The sequence below is a fragment of the Mesoplodon bidens genome (assembly GCF_964165515.1).
Source record: "Mesoplodon bidens genome assembly, chromosome: 18".
Taxonomy (NCBI): domain Eukaryota; kingdom Metazoa; phylum Chordata; class Mammalia; order Artiodactyla; family Ziphiidae; genus Mesoplodon; species Mesoplodon bidens.
In genome coordinates, this window is record NC_138175.1 from 35,458,441 (window position 1) to 35,478,180 (window position 19,740).

The 19,740-nt window shown below is 46.2% G+C and overlaps 1 protein-coding gene across 1 annotated transcript; it reads right to left on the bottom strand.

Annotated features, from left to right (window-relative positions):
* Positions 1–617: 617 nt before the first annotated feature.
* On the bottom strand, positions 618–19,209 carry LOC308605726 (uncharacterized protein C16orf78; the record flags this gene model as incomplete). Its single annotated transcript, XM_081216012.1, is given in 6 exon segments — positions 618–765; positions 3,721–3,870; positions 3,872–3,971; positions 11,936–12,122; positions 15,139–15,252; positions 19,060–19,209. Coding segments are annotated over 6 exon segments (849 nt in total).
* Positions 19,210–19,740: the final 531 nt, after the last annotated feature.

The following is a 19,740-nucleotide window of genomic DNA, read 5'->3' on the forward strand; positions in this document are numbered from 1 at the left end:
TCTGTCAGGCAAGAACGGGAGACTAAGGTGAGGACACTCTTCCCATCCCAGCCCTGCCGCTTCTCGCCTCTGTGACTCTGAGCCAGTTCCTTGCCCTCTGTGACTTCTCTGAGTAATCCTTGTTTACCTGAGTTGAAAGAGTCCTCCCCCTCCTGCTCTCCCGATCAGCTCCCCACCCTACACACAAGAGGGCCAGCTCCCCGCAGAGCCGTGTCCGCCACAGGAGGGAGTGGGGATGGCTGGGCAAGACCTGGGGTGTATGTGTCCCCAGCAGCCCCTCGATACTTTGTCCCTCCTGAAATCCCTCTGGAGACTCTGGGCTCCCATTTCTCACTTCTTCTAAGACTTCCTTTCTAAGAAGGCTTTTCCAAGGAGTGTTCTTTGGGGGGTGGGGAGGAAACCTATAGTTTCTCCTGCGTTGGTTCTGACTTGGATGACAGGATAAAACACTACGTCAGTGCAATGATCCAAGCAGTCTGGCCTTGTTTCCTGATCGCCACTGTCGAAAGGGGACGCCCCAGGTCTGAAGAGCCAGGTGTAGTGTGCCAGAGGGTGGCATCTGGTGGCCGAGGGTCCAACAGCAGAGGGGGCTTGAGGTGGCCGGGGAGAGGAGCTATTTAGAGGGCTACACTGATGTTTCGGTGGAACACCTTTTTAGCATCTATCTCTTCTTCGACCACGTCAGGGTGGATGTCCACGTTCATCCCTGCATCCCTGCACAGCTTGAGCAAAGTTCGAATGTTGTTCTTGGACAACCTCAGGTGTCTGTGCGAGACAAGGCCAAAGAGGTCAGTTGAGGGTGGAGTCATTGCAGGCGCAAACTTCATTGAAAAGAGCTTAGAGTTAAACAGCGTCAGTGTGGGACCTCTGGAAGGGACTGGCCCTCCAGACATTTCTGGAGCTGACCAAGGTCTCATAAAAGACTGGGACACCCCACAGACTTGGTGGGTGTTTTTATTGGTAGAACGCTTTTGGAAATCAATTTGGCAACATATATGCCAAGCACCTCCTGCCCCACCCCCCAAAAAACCAGGTTTATTATTTTTGACTCAGTAATTCCACTCAGGTCCTCAACTTATCCCAAGAAGAGAATTCAATGGAAAGAAAAGCTACATAAACAAAAGTGTTTATTTTGGGGTTATATCAACAATAGGAAAATAGGAAATTCCATCAACAGAGGAATGGTCAAGGAAAAAATGGAATATCCACTTCAAGAACTCTTCTGCTAGTGTTAAAATGTCATTAGGAAGAAGAAGATGCAATATGGCTGTGACGTTATTGCCAAATGGGGAGAAAAAACCAGGATGCAAATTGTTAGCTGTTTTCTCTCATCACTGCCATGTGTGTATAATCTGAGTGAGGCCGAGGACTGGGGGAAATCCAGGACAGTGGAGATAAAGGCTGAGACAATTGTAGGAATAGAGGTATTTTTTTTAAGTGGTTACTTTTTTTTCTAATTAATTAATTTATTTTTGCTGTGCTGCATCTTCGTTTCTGCGCGAGGGCTTTCTCTAGCTGTGGAAGCGGGGGCCACTCTTCATCGCGGTGCGCGGGCCTCTGACCATCGCGGCCTCTCTTGTTGCGGAGCACAGGCTCCAGATGCGCAGGCTCAGCAGTTGTGGCTCACGGGCCCAGTTGCTCCGCAGCATGTGGGATCCTCCCAGACCAGGGCTCGAACCTGTGTCCCCTGCATTAGCAGGCAGATTGTCAACCACTGCGCCACCAGGGAAGCCCGAGGTGAGTATTTTTAATAGTATTCAAACAATTACAATTTTCAATTAAAAAATTAAAACGAAAACACTGATTTAAAATATTAGCTAAAGCCCCACCATTGTGACTTGTACTGAAGAATAGGACTGATGCCATCTATGTGATTTAGACAGTATCTCTGCCATCATATCCCTTATTCCACCATCAACTTTGACCTTGCTCCCAGCTTTAGTATAAGGAGGGAGGCCCCCAATTCAGGCTGCATTCTGGTTGGTTAATTTGCTACAGATGGTGGGGGAGGAGCTGCAAATTGATAGAACCTGGCTTTTCTACCCATTGGGAATGGTCTCCCTACTCTTTCTTTTTTTTTCTTCTTTCTTTTTTTTTCGGCCATACCTGTGGTCTGCAGGATCTTAGTTCCCCAGCCAGGGGTTGAACCCAGGCCCTTGGCAGTGGAAGCCTGAAATCCTAACCAGTAGGCCACCAGGGAACTTCCCTTCTCTTTGAAGATCTGCCCAGAGCTTCCCTGTTCTTACAGGCAGCTCAGACCTCACTCACCAGCCCCTATACCTGTACTACCTTTCCCCTACGGCTCCAGTCAGCCCCACCCTTCCCTGACCAGCCCAGCCCCAGGGGGCAATCTCACACATATCTACCTGTGGACGCTCACTAAGATTGCAAAGGACAATTTCATCCTTTTCTTGGGTGTTTTTCTAATGGCTTGTTAATTGCCATCTCTCCAAATATTCTCTCCCCCTACCCTGTCCAAGTCTCTTTTCTCCCCACCATGGAGCCCAGGTAGGCTGTCTTTGGCCAGAGTCAATTAAAACCACTTTATCAATTTGAAACTCATAGCCAAAGTCATCCAGCTTGGAGGTGGCATGAGCCAGAAGCCCCCTCTAGTCGAGGAGACTGCCTGTCCATCTTTCAGCCAGTTAGCCATTCCACCCCTCCATCCCCCAGCCAGTCAGCCAGCAGAGCAGGACGGTGTGATGGGGCCCTCGGATGCCAGGCATCTGAGGCCATCTGAAACCTACAGGTGAGTTCATTGCTGTGAACTCTACAAGGCTGACTACCTTAGTCTCTTGTCCTATTTCCTCCTTTGCCAAAGTTTCTGAGTGTTGTCAGTTACATCTTTACAGTAAAGAATAACATTGGGCTGGGGAGGGATGCTTGGATTTGGGGGCAGAAACCAAGCTGTTTGGTGTTGCTGAAAACCAGTGGGTCTTGGTAAGTATGACAAAGAACAAGCAAGAAGTGAGACCCCTTGGTAAGAGCAGTAAATACCAAATGGTTTCATACTTTGTTCATGGTCCCTTTGGAGTCTAAAACCCCAAACACACAGCAGGTAGCCCTGGGAATGGCGGCTACTGTCATCAGCAATTCAACACCATTAGTGTAAAGGATCTTGGGGGAGTCTCCTGTTAAAACAAGGCCACAAACAACTCATTCTTTCCTTTGTGAATAATATTCATGGGGCTTCCCTGGTGGCGCAGTGGTTGAGAGTCCTCCTGCTGATGTAGGGGACACGGGTTCATGCCCCGGTCCGGGAAGGTCCCACATGCCGTGGAGGGCTGAGCCCGTAAGCCATTGCTGCTGAGCCTGCGCGTCCGGAGCCTGTGCTCTGCGATGGGAGAGGCCACAACAGTGAGAGGCCCACGTGCCGCAATAATAATAATAATAATAATAAAAATAATATTCATGGTTTCTTTTGTGAAACAAATAGAAATTTTAGAAGGGTTGTGTATGTGTCCAAAGGCGTGCCATCAAATTGGCAGCACCTAAATGTCGTGTCCATTCAGGAGATGATCCTCTAGCGAGTGAGGCTGCTCAGAAACCCAGCAGCTTCAGCCCTGAAGCAGCCCTCTGGGACTCAAAGACAGAGCCCGGACATGCTGCAGCCACCCTCCCTTGCTCTGGGCTCAGCCCAGGTGTATGAACCACAGACAGTCGTGAGCAAAGCCTGGTCTTGCAGAATGCGCCCAGCCCCACCTGCACAGGGCTGCTCACCGGCAGCTCAGCACCTCCTCCGGCTTCAGCGTCCTCACCATCTCCATCTTGGGCTCGCTGGCCTCCTCCATGAGGCTCTTCAGCTTACGCTCGTAGGAGGCGTCGGGCGTCTTGCCAACCCAATCTCGCAAGAGGGTCGACTTCCGTGGGACAGATAGCATCCTGTAACATGGGTTCTATGATGCTTTGTCGATGGTATGGCGTTGAGCACTGAGAGGACTCTTGGGTGATTTCATCCTTGATGTCTAAGTCTGAAATTGGACAGATGTCACCAGGGAGTTAGATCCTGGTAGGGGTGAGCAGTAGGGTGGACAGGAAGGGGATGAGGCCTGGAAGGCTGCAAGGGCTTCAGACATTACTGAGACATGAGGTCTTTTCAAGGCTTTGGCAGGTTCTCCTTCTTAGTATTTGTTTAATCCCCATTCATCTTTTTCTCCCTCCTTTCCCTTCATCTCCTCAACTCATTCCCTTTCTCTCCTTTCTTTCATTTCCTTCTCTCAATCTTCTCTCCCTCCCCAGAGAAAATTCACCTAAAGTGAATGTTAGCCTAAAGGGGGGTTAGGGGAAAGTATCAGAGGAGATCAACTTTGAGCTGGATTTTTTTTTTTTTTTTTTTTTTGTGCGGTTCGCGGGCCTCTCACTGTTGTGGCCTCTCCCGTTGCTGAGCACAGGCTCCGGACGCGCAGGCTCAGCGGCCATGGCTCACGGGCCCAGCCGCTCCACGGCATGTGGGATCCTCCCGGACCAGGGCACGAACCCATGTCCCCTGCATCGGCAGGTGGACTCCCAACCACTGCACCACCAGGGAAGCCCCTTGAGCTGGATTTTTAAAGGACAAATAGTTTATCAGATGAAAAAGGGAGGAACAGCATGGGCGGGCAGGAGGAACAGCATGCACAAAGATACACATATATGAAATGAAATAGTGAGGGTCTGATGTTACCCAAATATGGGGTTTGTACTGAGTGAAATACCGTTGGGACTAGAGCTTGGAGACCTTAACTATTTTCTTGTTAAACGTACTCCTCTGTATTTTACAGATTTTTACGTGTGCGAGTGGGATATTTTCTTTTCATTTCTATTTCTAACTGGTGTGACTAGTATAGAGAAAACACTACTGTTTAAAATGTTTTTTTCTAGTACACCAACAACCATACCAGATTTTATTATTTTTTGACTAGAATTTCTTGAGTTTTGTAGAAAGGCAATCATATCAGGAGAAAAATGAAAATATATCCCTCCTACTGTTTATAAAAATTATGTACTCTTCTTGACATGTTGCATTTGACAGACCCTCCAAAACAATGTCAATAATGATGATAGCAGTCATGCCTCATTTTGCTCCTGATTTTAATTAAAGTGATTCAGCATTTCCTCATTTAGAATGATATTTGCCACTATTTTTGGAATATGTTTTATAATATTTAGCTTTAATCTTGGTTTACATAGAATTTTTATTAGTAATAACTGCTTGATTCTATTTATTGCTTTTCTATCATCTACTGATCATATGGTTTTCCTTTAATTTCTTGATGTAATAAATTATGTTATTAGATATCTTGATATTGATAAACGTAACCATTCGTAACCTGCTATAATAAATCCCACCTGGTCACGGTTTATTATTCATTTCATACGTGGATATATTTGCTATATTTTCATACGTTAAGTCTATGCTAAAATTTTAAAAATCATTTAAAAATCATCTATTATTGTGAGATTGGCCTGCCTTTTTGCCTAATCTTTTAAGTTTAAGGTTATGATGGCTTGTCAAATTAATGCACAAATGTCTGTATTTTATATGGCCTGCAATAGTTGAAGTAACATTGGGATTATTTGCTTTTTAAATGTTAGGTAGAACTTGGTGTGAAATCATTTGTCCTGGTGCCTTTTGTAGTGGGAAAATGTCTACCATCTTTCAATTTTTACCTCAGAAATTGCTCTATTCAACTTTTCTACTCTTTATTATGTCCATTTTGATAATTTACAGTCTGATAGGAAATTATTCGTTTATGCTGGATTTTCAAAGGTATTGTGTAGATGTGCATATAGTATTCTATTATAATTCATTCATTTAATGTATTTCTTATCTTTGCTTATGCATCCTTTCTCATATAAAATCTTGTATATTTTTGACTCTTCTTTTGACAAGGCTCATGATAATTTCATACTATTTGTCACTTGGTTTTTTAAAAAGCTGGCTTTGGATTTATCCTTTTAACTACTTTTAATCTTGTATTTCATTAAAGTTAGCTGGTATTTAATGTATTAATTCTCTCTTTTTCATATTAATTATTTCTTCTATATCATTAAATTAATAAAAGTGTTAATTTTTTGTTTGTTTTATACAGATAAGAACGATTACTTTTAGTTTTTGCTGTAAATTTTCTTCTGGGCACAGATTTTGCCTTCATCCCATGGATTTGGGTATGAAACAGACTTATTTTCAATAGTTTTTTTCTTTGAAATAATGGTATTTTAGGAGTGTTTCTTAATTTCTGTTGAGATTATATTTTAATTTTAATTTTATTTCTAATTATTGCTTTAGGATACTGTAGGTGGCCCTAAAATCTTTACTATTTTGAATGTTAATGTTTTCTTTTGATGAACATGCAGATGATTTTTAGAAATATTCTTTGGCCATATAAAAATGTGTGTTCTCTGTTCAACTATAAAGTTATGGTTTGTTAATTACATTGTTAGATTCTTCTAGGCACTTACTGTAATTGTCTCTTTGATCTGTCTGAAAGAGGTTCTGAAAGAGGTATTTTGCAGTCTCCTACTATAATGTTATTTTTGTCAGATTCTCTTTGCATTTCTAAATGTTTATCTATTTAACTACTATTTTTTTGTTGTGTGTAGTTTTATTGTTATTATTTGTTCTCTTCAACATTTTAAAATATCCCTCTTTTACCCTGTTGTTTCTTTTAGCCTTAAATCTACCTCATATGTTTGCATTTCTTATTACCTCTTTGCCTATCTTTTTTTCATTCTTTCTATATCACGTGATTTTTTTTTTTTTTTTTTTTTTTTTTTTTTTTTTTTGCGGTACACGGACCTCTCACCGTTGTGGCCTCTCCCGTTGCGGAGCACAGGCTCCGGACGCACAGGCCCAGCGGCCATGGCTCATGGGCCCAGGCGCTCTGCGGCATGTGGGATCTTCCCGGACCGGGGCACGAACCCGTGTCCCCTGCATCGGCAGGTGGACTCTCAACGACTGCACCACCAAGGAAGCCCTATATCAGGTGATTTTAAGTGTGTATCTAGATTTTGATTTTTACACCAATTATTTCCTAATTTGGTGCCTCTGCTCTCTTCTAGGGCATTTTCTATAGATGAATGGATAAATGGCTGAGAAAGTCCCTAAATATTTCTGAATTTGCAAATATCATTCATTCATCCCGACGGTAACTTATATACGGGCTGAGGATAGGATTATGAGACTATAAGTCTTTGCTCTCAGTAGTCTATAGGTGTTCATTTCACTTCTAGATTGATGCTAATCTGACTCTTTTTCCTTCGTAAGTTGTTCTTCCTGTAAGCTTGCAAGATTTCATAAATAAAATTCGGAATTTTACCAGGATATGTCTGGGGGAGTCTAGGCCTTCTACAATTACATAAATGGAGGGCCAGTGGCCTGGAGAGAAGCGTTGACTTGCCCAAGGTCTCATAATGAGTCAGTGACTGAACTGGAATCTTTATGTCCAGTATGGCTCTCTAAACTGACAGCTGGCCCCTAATAGAGTGATAGGGTCAGGTGGTGTTAGCAGTCTGGTTATGCATGGTGGAAATTGGTCCTATGTTCCAGGAGAATCCTGAGCTACACGTCTTCATTGACACAAATTGAAATCCCTTGGAGAAAGGGCCATAGCCTTTCCTGAGACATCTGATCCTCTTCTGGGTCAAGGTAGGTCTCACATAGGAAAGAAGAGTAGTACTAGAAAAGGTAATGATAATTTTACATATTAGCTAACATTTATTGCATAATGTATGTGCCAGGCAGTGTTCTAAAGCCTTTCTAGGGAGGGGGGCAACTACAGTCTCACAACCATGACACATCTATTGAACAAATGGGAAAGTGGAGGATTGGAGAGATTAAGTCATGTGCCCAAGATGCCATAGACAGTGGTGGATCCAGGAAAATGTGAACCCAGGTTGTCAGTGCCTTTTTCTGGGAGCCTGTTCTGGCTACCCTCTTGGACAAAATGTCCCATGTTCCTGAGTCCATGGCTGAACAGATAAGTTAAGATTTCTGGTGAGCTATGTTTGGGACTCCAAGGACTACTCTGTACTCATGGAGACAGAGTTGGTAACTGCCCTCCAACTCTGTGCATTAGGAATGCACCCTTGCCTGGCATGGGCAGAATGCTCTGAGCATAGTGGGCAAGGACAGAAAGCCCAATGAGCTCCATTTCCTTAGTCTAGATGCGCAGACTTTGTCAAGGTTTACTTTGGAAATGTGTTCCCAGTGTTTTCCCAGCATCTTTTAGTGGCCCTTAGCCAGAGTCACCTTTTAAAAATTCAAATCTAACTTGGTAACTTCCTTCCTAAAATTTTTCAATGACTTGCCATTGCACTCAATCAGGTTTGTGCTTTGGAAAAGCCAATGTGAGACTTCTGCTTTCAGCCAAGATAGGGTAACAGGGACTGGATTTATCTTTCCATCTTAAGCAGCTATAAAGTGGGGCCTGATACATGAAACAGGCTTTTTCAGACATTGGACAACAGGTAACTCAGGGCAGTGGCCCTTGAGAAAAGGAGAGGTGAGTCCTATGGGAGCCCCAGCTGAGAGCTGGGAGATGTTTCCAGGTTGCAGCACAGGGAGGGGAAAACCTAGATAGTATCTAGCAGTTTCCCTGAGTTGGGGAGAGAGAATAGACAATTTAAATGGGCCAAGGAAGCTAGAATTCACAGGGCAGAGTAAGAGGAGAAAACTGCATGGAGAGCTGCAGGGATCTGCAGAAGCTTCTCTCAGCTGAATACTAGTTATGCAGGAGAGGAAACTACATAGATAGAACTGGTAGACAAGACCACTAAAACAGCTATTATAACTGTATAGCTCTGTATGTTCAACAAAGCTTGAGCATGCTAAGGTGAGGCACAGAAGGCTGAAAATGACCCAGATTGAAATTCTAGACATGAAAACTACAATGTCTAGTATGAAAAATACATTGGGTGGGATTAATAGCAGATTAGGTATCGTAGAAGGAAAAATCAGTGAATTTGAAGACATAGCGACAGACACTATACAAAATGAAACACAGAGAGAAAAGACTGGGAAAAAACCCTACTGAGTTGCATAACTTCAAATATGTGTAATTGTGGTGCCTGAAGGAGAGGAGGAGAGTGGAGGAGTGAAAATATATTTGAAGCAATAATGGTCCAAAATTTTCCAAATATGATGGAAACTATAAACTAAGAATCTCAACAAACCACAGACGCACAAGAAACATGAAGCAAACGACATCAAGACACATCATAATCAAGATGCTTGAAAACTTCCAGAGAAGTCAGAGGAAAAAGATACATTACAGGGAACACATAAATAAAGATGACAGCCAACTTCTCACTGGTGACAATGCAAGCTAGAAGGCAGAGCACAACTTTAAAGCATTGAAGAAAAAAGCTTGTCAGTCTAGAATTCTACACTCAGCAAAAGTACCTTTCAGAAACAAAAGTGAAATAAAGACCTTTTCAGATATATAAAAGCTGAAGGAATTTGTCACCAACAAGCCCACACCATAAGAATCGTTGAAGGAAGACCTTTAGGCAGAAGGAAATGGCTCCAGGCAGAAAGCTGGACCTATGTAAAGCAATGAAGGGCACTAGAAATGTTAATTATGGATAAACATTGAAGTCTCTCTAAAAGATACTTGCTTAAAGCAAGAGTAATAACAGTGTATTGTGGGGTTTATAATAACTTGTGGAGAAATACAATGAATGGCAATAATAGCCTGAGGGTTGGGAGAGGAGAAATGGAAGTATACTCTTGTAAGTTCCTTATGTTCTATGTGAGTGATACAGACTATGAGGTGAAGGTAGGCTGTGATATGTCAAAGATGAATCCTGTCAACCCTGAAGCAACTACTAAGATAGCACAGCAAAGAGTTATAGTTCACAAGCCAACAAAGAAGATAAAATGGAATCACAAAAACTACTCAGCCCAAAAGAAGGCAGAAAAACAGGAAGGGGAGGGCAAAGAATAGATGGAATAAATTAGACACAAATACCAACATGGTAGGTTTAAACTCAACCATATCAATGATTACATTCAGTGTAAATGGTCTAAATATCCCAATGGGAAGATTGAAATTGTCAGACTGGATTGAAAATAATGCAAGGCCCAATGATCTGCTGCCTCTAAGAAACTCCCTTTAAATATAAAGACCCAAATAGATTAGAAAGGCCAGTTTGGTAGCCATAGAGGAGGAAAGCTATTGGAGGTTCTTAGGGTGGAACAGGATCGGGGTTAAACTAAAATAACAGTAGTTAAAGTGGAGAGGGAATGAAAGAGATGAAAGGTATGAAGGAGGTACAATCTCCAGGACCCAGTAATGGGTCATAAAGGGTTGTGGAGGGAGACAACTTCTGACTTGGGCCACTGTGCTGGGCCAGTGCTAGCCCATGTGATGGCCCCTGGGAAGGGGAGGCATGGGGGTTTGTGGAGCCTGAGGGACATCCAAGCTAACACTGGGAGCAGGCATGTAGATGGAGCTCAAGAGAAAAGGCTGTCTGGAGATTTGGATTTGGAATTCACTAGACAGTGGTTAAAGCCACTCCTTTGGATAGAATCAGCCAGGAAACTCGTATAATGGGATGGGAATGGCAGTACTGATCAGTGGGGAATTCAGAGGGGAAATTTAGGTCTGGGAAGGGGGAAAGAAGGGAAGGTTGGTTAGTAGCAAGTTAGAAATATATGAGGTTAATAAATTTAAGTGGAAATTATGTGTGGGTCAGAGAAGCCTTATGGAAATCAGATGAAGCAGGGGAAAGAAGCCCACCAAATGGGAATATTTGCACCCTTTATTCACAGAAGTGAGGTGACCCAAGACCGCAGCTTCAGCTTAGACATATGGATCTCTTGCTGCCTTGAGTCTGGGTTGGGCTGACCTAGAGGCTGTACTGGGAGGGGGACAAGGAATCAACATTTATGGGTGAGCCCTCAGAGGGGACCAGGAGAGGGTGGTGAAAGAGGAAAGAAAGTAGAAGAAAGTGTGCTCAGGGAATTCAAGGGAGGAGAGGAAATGGAGGAGAAGGGAGTGGCCGCAGGCTGTGGCATCCTGAATGTGCCAAATGGTAATCAGTGGAGGGACAGGGGCATTTCAGCAGTTTAAAGGAAGTGAGTGGAAGTGGTTTTTTTTTTTTTTTTTTTTTTTTTTTTTTGCGGTACGCGGGCCTCTCACTGTTGTGGCCTCTCCTGTTGCGGAGCACAGGCTCCGGATGTGCAGGCTCAGCAGCCATGGCTCACGGGCCCAGCCGCTCCGCGGCATGTGGGATCCTCCTGGACCAGGGCACGAACCCATGTCCCCTGCATCGGCAGGCGGACTCTCAACCACTGCGCCACCAGGGAAGCCCTGAGTGGGAGTTTTTGTGAAAATTAGGTGAGGTGACAAAGGCGAAACAGTCTGCTCTGAAAAGCAAAAGTATTCCACATAGGTGTTGTCACTGTTGTTTCTATTAGCTTTGGTGTTCTGGAGCCAGGGACAGTTAATATCATTCATTCAGAACACTCACAACGTTTTGCAGATCCTGATTTTGTGGCCATCACAACACTGAAAACACAGAAGAGCAGGAGTGGGTGTGATTGCACAGGCTGAGTTGTCACATTCCAGTCCCGAAAGTGGTGGGGAATGTTTGATGGTCACGCCCACCAGGTCACACAGGACCATGACGTGGAGAGTGGAAATAGCTTACTCTTCCGACAGGGAACTTGGGACACACAGGGGATCTGGTTCTTTAAAATGACACTAATGATTTGGGTGCTGAGTGGGGCTGAGGGAGGTTAGAAACAGATGTTCTGGTCTAGAATACTTTTCCTTGATCTACACTTATCCCCTCTTAGACTCCTGCTTTAGCCCTTACCTGCCTCTACGCCCTTCCTAGAGGTTGCTTTGTCTTGATCTTCACTCCCAAACCAGATCCTGCTCACTCATTTCAGGCTTCCTGACAGCCTTCGCAGTAAGTTCCCATTACTGTGCCCAGGCTCAGCCCTGACTCAGTCCTGGGTGCCACACCTGGATGCCCAGGTGGTTCCTGGATACCTCTGAACGGCTGCTGCACTTGAGGGGCATGAGCACCTGCTGACCCCCAGTGGCCATTGGTTGTATTACATTAGGAGAAGGAAGACTGCTCTCCAACAGGGTGGTTTTGTGCGGGACAGGGCTGGGCAGATGCAGGGGGAACTGCAGAAGACCAAATAGCTGGCGAGTCAGCCTGCCCTGCTGGCGTCCTTGTTCCGTAAAATGAAAAAAATGAATCGACTTGCATGAGAGTTTCTCTTAGGGAAGGAACGGCCTTTGTTTAGAAAAATATCTTGATAGATTACACTGAGTGTGGAATGAGACAGTGAAACGAAGGAAACAAAGTGATCCCTTGATGTAAGAAGCCAATGGGAACGTGCGGGGCAAGGAAGGCAGAGGATGGAATGGAGGGGAGAGGAAAGAGAGAAGAGGGAGAGCTGAGCAGAACCAGGACTAGAGTGAGACAAACGAGGTAGCCAGGGGACAAAATTTAAGGAGGTGCTTGCTTTCAGGCTCATGAAAGTGCAGGGTTGGCATCTGAGAGAGAGCACCTCCTTAAATGTTGTGACTTGGGTACCTGGCTTGTCTGCCTCTAGCCCTAGTCTTGGGGTTGAGGAAAACATCTGGAGGCCACCCCTGCAGGAAATGTAGCCAGGGAAATCTGGTGGCAGGGGACAAAGGATTTTGAAGAACAAGAGGGGATCATAATCGACTTCTAATATGTTTGCTGTGTAAGTCTGTGATGTAATTATTTCCCTTTGTTGCCTGAAACCTTCAGTAAAGTCTGCTTATACATAAAGGCTTCATGTGAAAGGTTTGGGGAGAAGTGAAGGGAATGTGTTCTGTGTTTGGGTTGGCAGAGAGCCGGGAGAAGGAAACAGCCACTGGAAGTGAGACCTAGAGATTCTCAGGGTCCCAGCAGGATCAGGACACTGAGAGTGACGGGAAACTTGGGGAAGGTGTGGGACTTCCCACAGGACATAAGTCAATCTCTTTCTACTTTTTTAAAAAAATGTATTTATTTTTAATTTATTTTTTATTTTTGGCTGCATTGAGTCTTCATTGCTGCGCTCGTGCTTTCTCTAGTTGCGGTGAGTGGGGGCTACTCTTTGTTGCGATACGCGGGCTTCTCACTGCGGTGGCTTCTCTTGTTGCGGAGCACGGGCTCTAGGCACGCGGGCCCAGTAGTTGTGGCTCGTGGGCTCTAGGGCACAGTCATTGTGGCGCACGGGCTTAGTTGTTCCGCAGCATGTGGGATCTTCCTGGATCAGGGCTCGAACCTGTGTCCCCTGCATTGACAGGCGGATTCTTAACCACTGCACCACCAGGGAAGCCCTCTTTCTACTTTTTAAATAAACTTTTTATTTTGGAGTTCTTTAAGATTTACAGAAGAGTTGCAAAGATGGTACAGAGAGTTCCTGTACACGCTTCACTCAGTTTCCCCTAATGTTAACATCTTACATAAGCAGGGAACAAGCAATTAACATGGGCACGTTACAGAGCTTTTTTGGGTCTCACCAGTTTTTCCACTGAAGAGCTATTTTAGGATTCAGTCCAGGATCCTGCCTTGCATTTAGAGCCAATCATATTTAATTCTGACAGGCAAGTAACTACAGTTTGGTTACAATGACTTTTTCAATGAAATAGAAAAAAAAGAGCTTTTCTTGGGCACAGTGGGGGCAGTTTGTACAGGAGAACGAGCCCCTGCTTGAAGTCTCCTGCCCCTCTTCCTTTGGGCTAATTGGAATCCCTTCCAGATTTCTTTTTTACCATACGCCTCCATCCCAAGGGGCCAGGCCCAATAAATGCATCTGTTTTTCCAACACAGACCACCAGAGAACGTTAGCAAAATGTTTTACTTAGAAATAACCATTTGCTAACATTTATTGAGCACCTACTCTGTATCAGGCTAAGTATGTTCCGTGCCTCAACCCACAACTATACTGTGAGGCAGGTAATGTTATGTTTCATTTTCTGGATGTGAAAACTAGACCCCAGAGTTGGAGTGGCTTGGGATTATATAACATCTCATATATAATTGTTATCGATTGGTGGGGCTGGGGTTTGAACTCAGGCAGTCTTGGCAATAGGTATCTGGCATAACCCAAGCTCACCTCTTCTTGGGTGCAAGCATCGCCTGGCAGATTTCAAGCCAGCAGGTGTGGTACCTTCTGTAGCACCTTGACATCGTCACAGTATCTAAACTAATTAGATCATTTGGACATGAGGTTGATATCACCAAAATGGCTTCAGGAACCTGGGGGACATTATACTGGCTTCCTGAGAAGAGAACACCCTGGTGCCAGCTGAGCCTTGACATTCGCTCGCCTCCTGTCCAGGTCACACCCCCTTGCGCTCTGATTCCCCAAACAGTCACGTGGGGCTCCTGCACACACAGAGACTGGGTTGACATGGATGGTGCTGCCCTAAGGATGCTGTGAGCTTTTGGTCCCTCTGATAGGAGGGCAGTTCTGAGGACAGTTCTGGCATCCGGACCAAGGCGCTTCCCTTACCAGATTTCCTAGGTGCATCCTTGGGGGAGTTGCTCGGGGTCATGCTGCTGAGGCATTTTCCCTTTGCTTCCACTCTGTAGAGGCTTCAGTATAGAGCAGAGGCTTCCTCATCCTTTCTGGAGCTTTGCCCTGAGGCCTGGGAGGGGAGCTGGAGAGACATTACAGGCTAGAGAACAGGGATCTGGCTCCGCCTCCTTCATTGCTGAAATGAGCAAGTTCAAGGGCTTGCTGAAAGGCAGGCGAGGGGGCTTAAGGAGAGTCCTGCTCTGGGTGCCGGGACACTGGGACAGGGATGCACACTGGTGTCTGCTCACCAGGGCCTCCCTCCTGTCCCTATAGCTCAGAGGGAGGCCATGAGGGACCTTGGAAACCACAGCCTTCGCTGGCGGTCTCCTCTTTCCAGTGGCACTCCTGAGTGATTTAGGGGAGGGAGGTGGCACCCGGGAAGAATGAACTCTACCACAGGGATGCAAGTCTTCCCACCGGGGTGTGCAGAGTGTTGGGTGGGGGCTGGATGGGTGGAGGGGCCAGGGAATCCATTTGGGTGCTAGTGTGGGGCAGGAATGAATTTTGGAGCTTTAAATTAAAACGAAAGTAGCCGATCCCGCGCAGGAGCAGAGTGGGGGCCCCTCCTCCACGTGGAGACCGTGGTGGGGCCGTGTCACCTGCTTAGAGAATGCCACCTGGTGGTTCCCTCCCTGCTGTTTCTGGACATTTTTGGCTTTCTTTTCTGCCTTCACAGGTGCTGCAGAGAGCGTCACCACCTTGGGTTTGTTCTTCTGAAAGAACAGGGAGAAAAACCCTGTGGCTGTCCCACTGGGCACAGACCAGCCCTGCACCCTGCAGAGTGGAAGGTGCCCCCCAGCTTTCGCACCCACTCTGGCGCTCCCGTTCCCCCTCGCAGCCCCTCTGCCTCCTGACGCACCTGGTGTCCATATCACACCACCCCCAGGATGGCCTTCCAACCCCAGGTCTGGCTGTCCCTCTCCACCTCAAAATCCATCACTATCGCCCTCCAAGTGAGGGCCCCATGCCCCAGCCTGGTAGGTATTCCTTCTGGCCCTCAGATGGCCTCTCTCGCTGCCACTTCCCTACCGTGACCTCCAGTCTTCAAGCCCAGCCAGGGCTGCCCCCTCTGCCCAGAACCCCTCCTCTCCTTGCCCCGCTCCAACACCGCCTTGTCCTCCCAGAGCTGTGATCACAGTGCCTCCTGCCTTTCTATTTCCCTGGGTGCTCCTGTCTGCCTGCTGGGAAAGGAAGGTCAGGCACATGCAAGCCCATTCAGAGCACGTGTGCTCGGCTCTGAAAGCTGCCACCAGGAGCACCCAGGGAGAGAGTAAGGCTCCTTAGGGAGCACCAGGGCCCATCGGAGGAGGGGCCCACAGACGCACATCCAGGCCCATCTCTAAGGGGTGGGCATGGGGCGCTGGAGCATCGTGGGGAAGTTGAATCAACTAGGTCTCCTCTTTGGGTGTGCCATAGGGTGTTGGGGTCACGGGGTGATGGCTGAGACTGGTCTCCAGGGCTGACGGCTCAGCTTGCAATCCTGCTCTATGGCTGAGTGGCTGAGCAACCTTGGGCAAGGGACGGCTCTCTCTGAGGACGGGGACGATAGCAGAACCTACTTCCTAGGGTTATATGGGAAATACATGAATCACTGCACAGAAGTGCTAAGTCTTCCATGAATGTTAGCGACAAGGTATGGGCGGAAGGAGGGTTTTGATAAGCCATCCGGATGTGTGGAAGGAAGCTGTCCAAGGTCCTGCTTAAGGTCGTCAAAGGACGGGGTGCTACTCAACTTCAGGGTTTTGTTTGGCTTAGTGGGGGAAAGGGGTGCAAGCTGGGGCCAGGGCTGATGCTGCAGGGTGATTAGAGAGAGACTAAGGCCAGCTCCCCTGGGGTTGGCCCACCTCCCACCTTCTCCTCTCAACCCTCAGCCTCTCCTCAAGAGTCACCTGAGTAGCTACCAGCCCCCATTTTTGGAGGAAGCTGAGTGGAATGGATGTAGTGATACCACAGACCCAAGGAAATGGCAATAGCTACGATTCAGTGGCCTCTGTGGCTGAGACTTTGAACTTCAGGAGTCTTCATGGATGGCAAATGAATCACAAGGGGCACAGCCCTCTGGGTAGCTCCATAATCATGCTGAAGTGGAGAAAAGCCTGGATTGCTAGGAGAAGGGAGAGGAGGCTGCAGACAGCACCCCTCCAACCGTCTTCACTAAAGGGTCCCCCACCACCTGCCATACAAGACGTGCCACGGAAGCATCACCCTCTCTCTCAGGAGCTTCTTTCAAAATACAAATGCTTCTGGCAAGGGTAATGATGCTTGAAGATTTAACTGAATTTTCAAGTTAAATTGTTCCCTCCCTGGGTCCAAACTTATTTACAATAAAAGCCACATATAAGGTAAAGCTGTGAAAACATTATTAGAGTATAATCTTATGAGACAAATATCATACGATATCGCTTATATGTGGAATCTAAAAAAATGGTACAAATGAACTTACTTACAAAATGAAGTAGAGTCACAGATGTAGAAAACAAACTTCTGGTTACCAGGGGACAAAGAGGGGGAGGGATAAATTGGAAGATTGGGATTGACATATACACGCTACCGTATATAAAATAGATAACTAATAAGAACCTGCTATATAGCACAGGGAACTCTACTTAATACTCTGTAATGGCCAATATGGGAAAAGAATCTAAAAAAAAGAGTGGATATATGTATATGTATAACTGATTCACTTTGCTGTACTCCTGAAAATAATACAACATTGTAAATCAACTATACTCCAATAAAAATTTTTAAAAAGGAATATAATCTTAGTATAAAGAGATGGGATCAAACATATTCATCACAGAACTGAATATGATTTCTGTGAATGAGTTCTGAGAGGCCCAAACATGGGGGGAAGGGGGAGGGTAGGTAAATCACTAACGCCGTAGAGTAAAATATGTTTGTCAGATGTGTTTTTACGCGTATCTGATGGAACCGGCACTCCAGGTCTCTCTGACTGTAATTGATAAGTAAGCACACAACCAGAACAGGAGCTCCCCTGAAAGGCAGGGGCCGCTGAACTGGGTGAAGCAGGAGAAGGGGAGGTGGTGATGGTGGGTGGGCCTGACAGCCCACGAGCTTGGAAACTGGATAAATCTGAGTTTGAGCCCTGGCTCGGCCCCTCACTAGCTCTGTGAGCTCAAGCAAATTATTCCTCTTCATCTCAGCTTCTTATCCTTCAGCTGGTGGTAAGAACAGTGCCTGCCTTGTAGCCTTGCTGGGAGCAGTTGACCAGACAACTCATTGCAGTAAGCACAGGGCCTGGCACACAGGAAATGCTTAATAAAAGGTATCATTGTCCTTAGTAATGCCATTTTCACCCATTTTTCTCTGGGAGCCGGGGGAGTCAAGATTAGGTGGCATCCTGTGCAGAGGAGACCACTTTCCAAGGACATGGCCTAATTTTCTGTAGACGATGGGCCCAGAGTGGAACTCTGGGGGAAACTGGGGCAAAATTGGTTGTCATAGTTCCAGGAGAAAGAGGAAAGGGTGGTGCTACAGACTGAATGTTTGTGTTCCTCTAAATTCCTATGCTGAAATCCTAACTCCTTATTGTGATGGTGTCAGGAGGTGGGGACTTCAGGAGGTTGTTATGTCAGAGGGTGGAGCCCTCATAAATGGGACTAGGGCCTTAAAAAAGAGGCCCCTGAGAGCTCTCCTGACTCTTCCTCTTTATCAGGATATAGCAAGGAGGCAGCCATCTATGAACCATGAAGCAGGCCTTCATCAGACACCAAATCTGCTGGCACCTTGATCTGGGACTTCCCAACCTCTAGATCTGTAAGAAAGAAATTTCTGTTGTTTCTAAACCACCTGGTCTATGGTATTTGGTTGTAGCAGCCCAAATGGACTAAGACAGGCAGTTACAACTAGTTCTAATGCAGGATAGAAAGGAAGAGGTATGTTAGCAGGAGTCCCAGTCGGGATAGTGGAGGTGGAGAATGCCCTCTGACCCTGGGACCATCATGTGGATAGAAGTGCCTGGGAACAGTGGGAGGACCCATTCTTAGATCATCAAGACACTAGAAACTATTGTCTCTCAGCCCTTCTCCAACACTGACCAAGATGTCTTTAAGGTCCCTTCACCTCGACTAAACTAGGTAGGTTTCTTCCTGACTCTAGGACCTTGACCTCCCTTTTCCTAGAACAATTCCTTTAGACAATTTACACCTGCAAATTCTTTCTCTGCCCCTTTGAGATGTAAATCTTCTCCCAGCCTCTTGCCCAGTTTTATAATCCAGGAATGCTTTTCTCCAGAGCTTGGGAGCCATCCCTTTGAAATGCAATCATCAGGAGAGATAGCATTCCCACCTCCCAGTCTCTGTGGGAGGGTAGGAGCCTAACTACATAGGGATAATTAGCCAACAAGGATGGCCTGATCACAGTGACAATCTCTCCCCATGTCCTCTGGTGCTTTTCTACTGGTTCACCCCAGTGCTGCAAACCCTCCCCCACCCCATCACGTCATACGGTAGTAGTCTCGAATGAAGGCTTCCTTGCACGTTTTCTTTGACAGTACACACCTGGAAAGCTTGCTTCTTCTCCCCCTGCCTCCGCTCCAGCCACTCCAACACCCGCGCGAGGTCTGACATCCGCCTCTCCTCGGCCGTCCTCCACACATGCTTCCTCTCTGTGGGCAGGGAATCCTTCAGGTCCTCTGATTGCTCTGTCATCATGGAGCCTTGGTCATGCCTTGGGCGGAAAGGTGGCACACTCTTGCTTTGTTGAACCCTCTGCCTCTGGTTGCTGGCCTGGATGACTCAGATGGTAGGGTTTTGTCCCCTAGATGTGAACATAAATGTGAACATAAAGGGCAGCGTTAGGCCGGAGCCGGGTTATTAACCTTCAAGGGTGGGAGATCCAGAGGGTGATTGTGAGGCCACTGTCAGGCTGTCCATGGGGGTCAGAGTGGAGCAAGACACTGGTTTCCCCTCATGGCCACTGTCCCTCTTTAGGCACTGTCCATCACTTGGACTCTGCCACAGCCTCCTTTATGGGCTCTCCACCTCCATTTCTACAGAGATCTTATTAAAACAAAGCTCAGCTCACATATCTCTTCTCCAAAACCTTCAATGACTCCTTGTAGCTTATAAAAAAAAATCTAAAATTTCTTAGTCTGGTAGGCTTTCCACAATGTGCTCTAATTAGAATCAAGATTTGTATAGCCTTAATTAGTTTTATAGTCATTGAACAGATAGTTATCA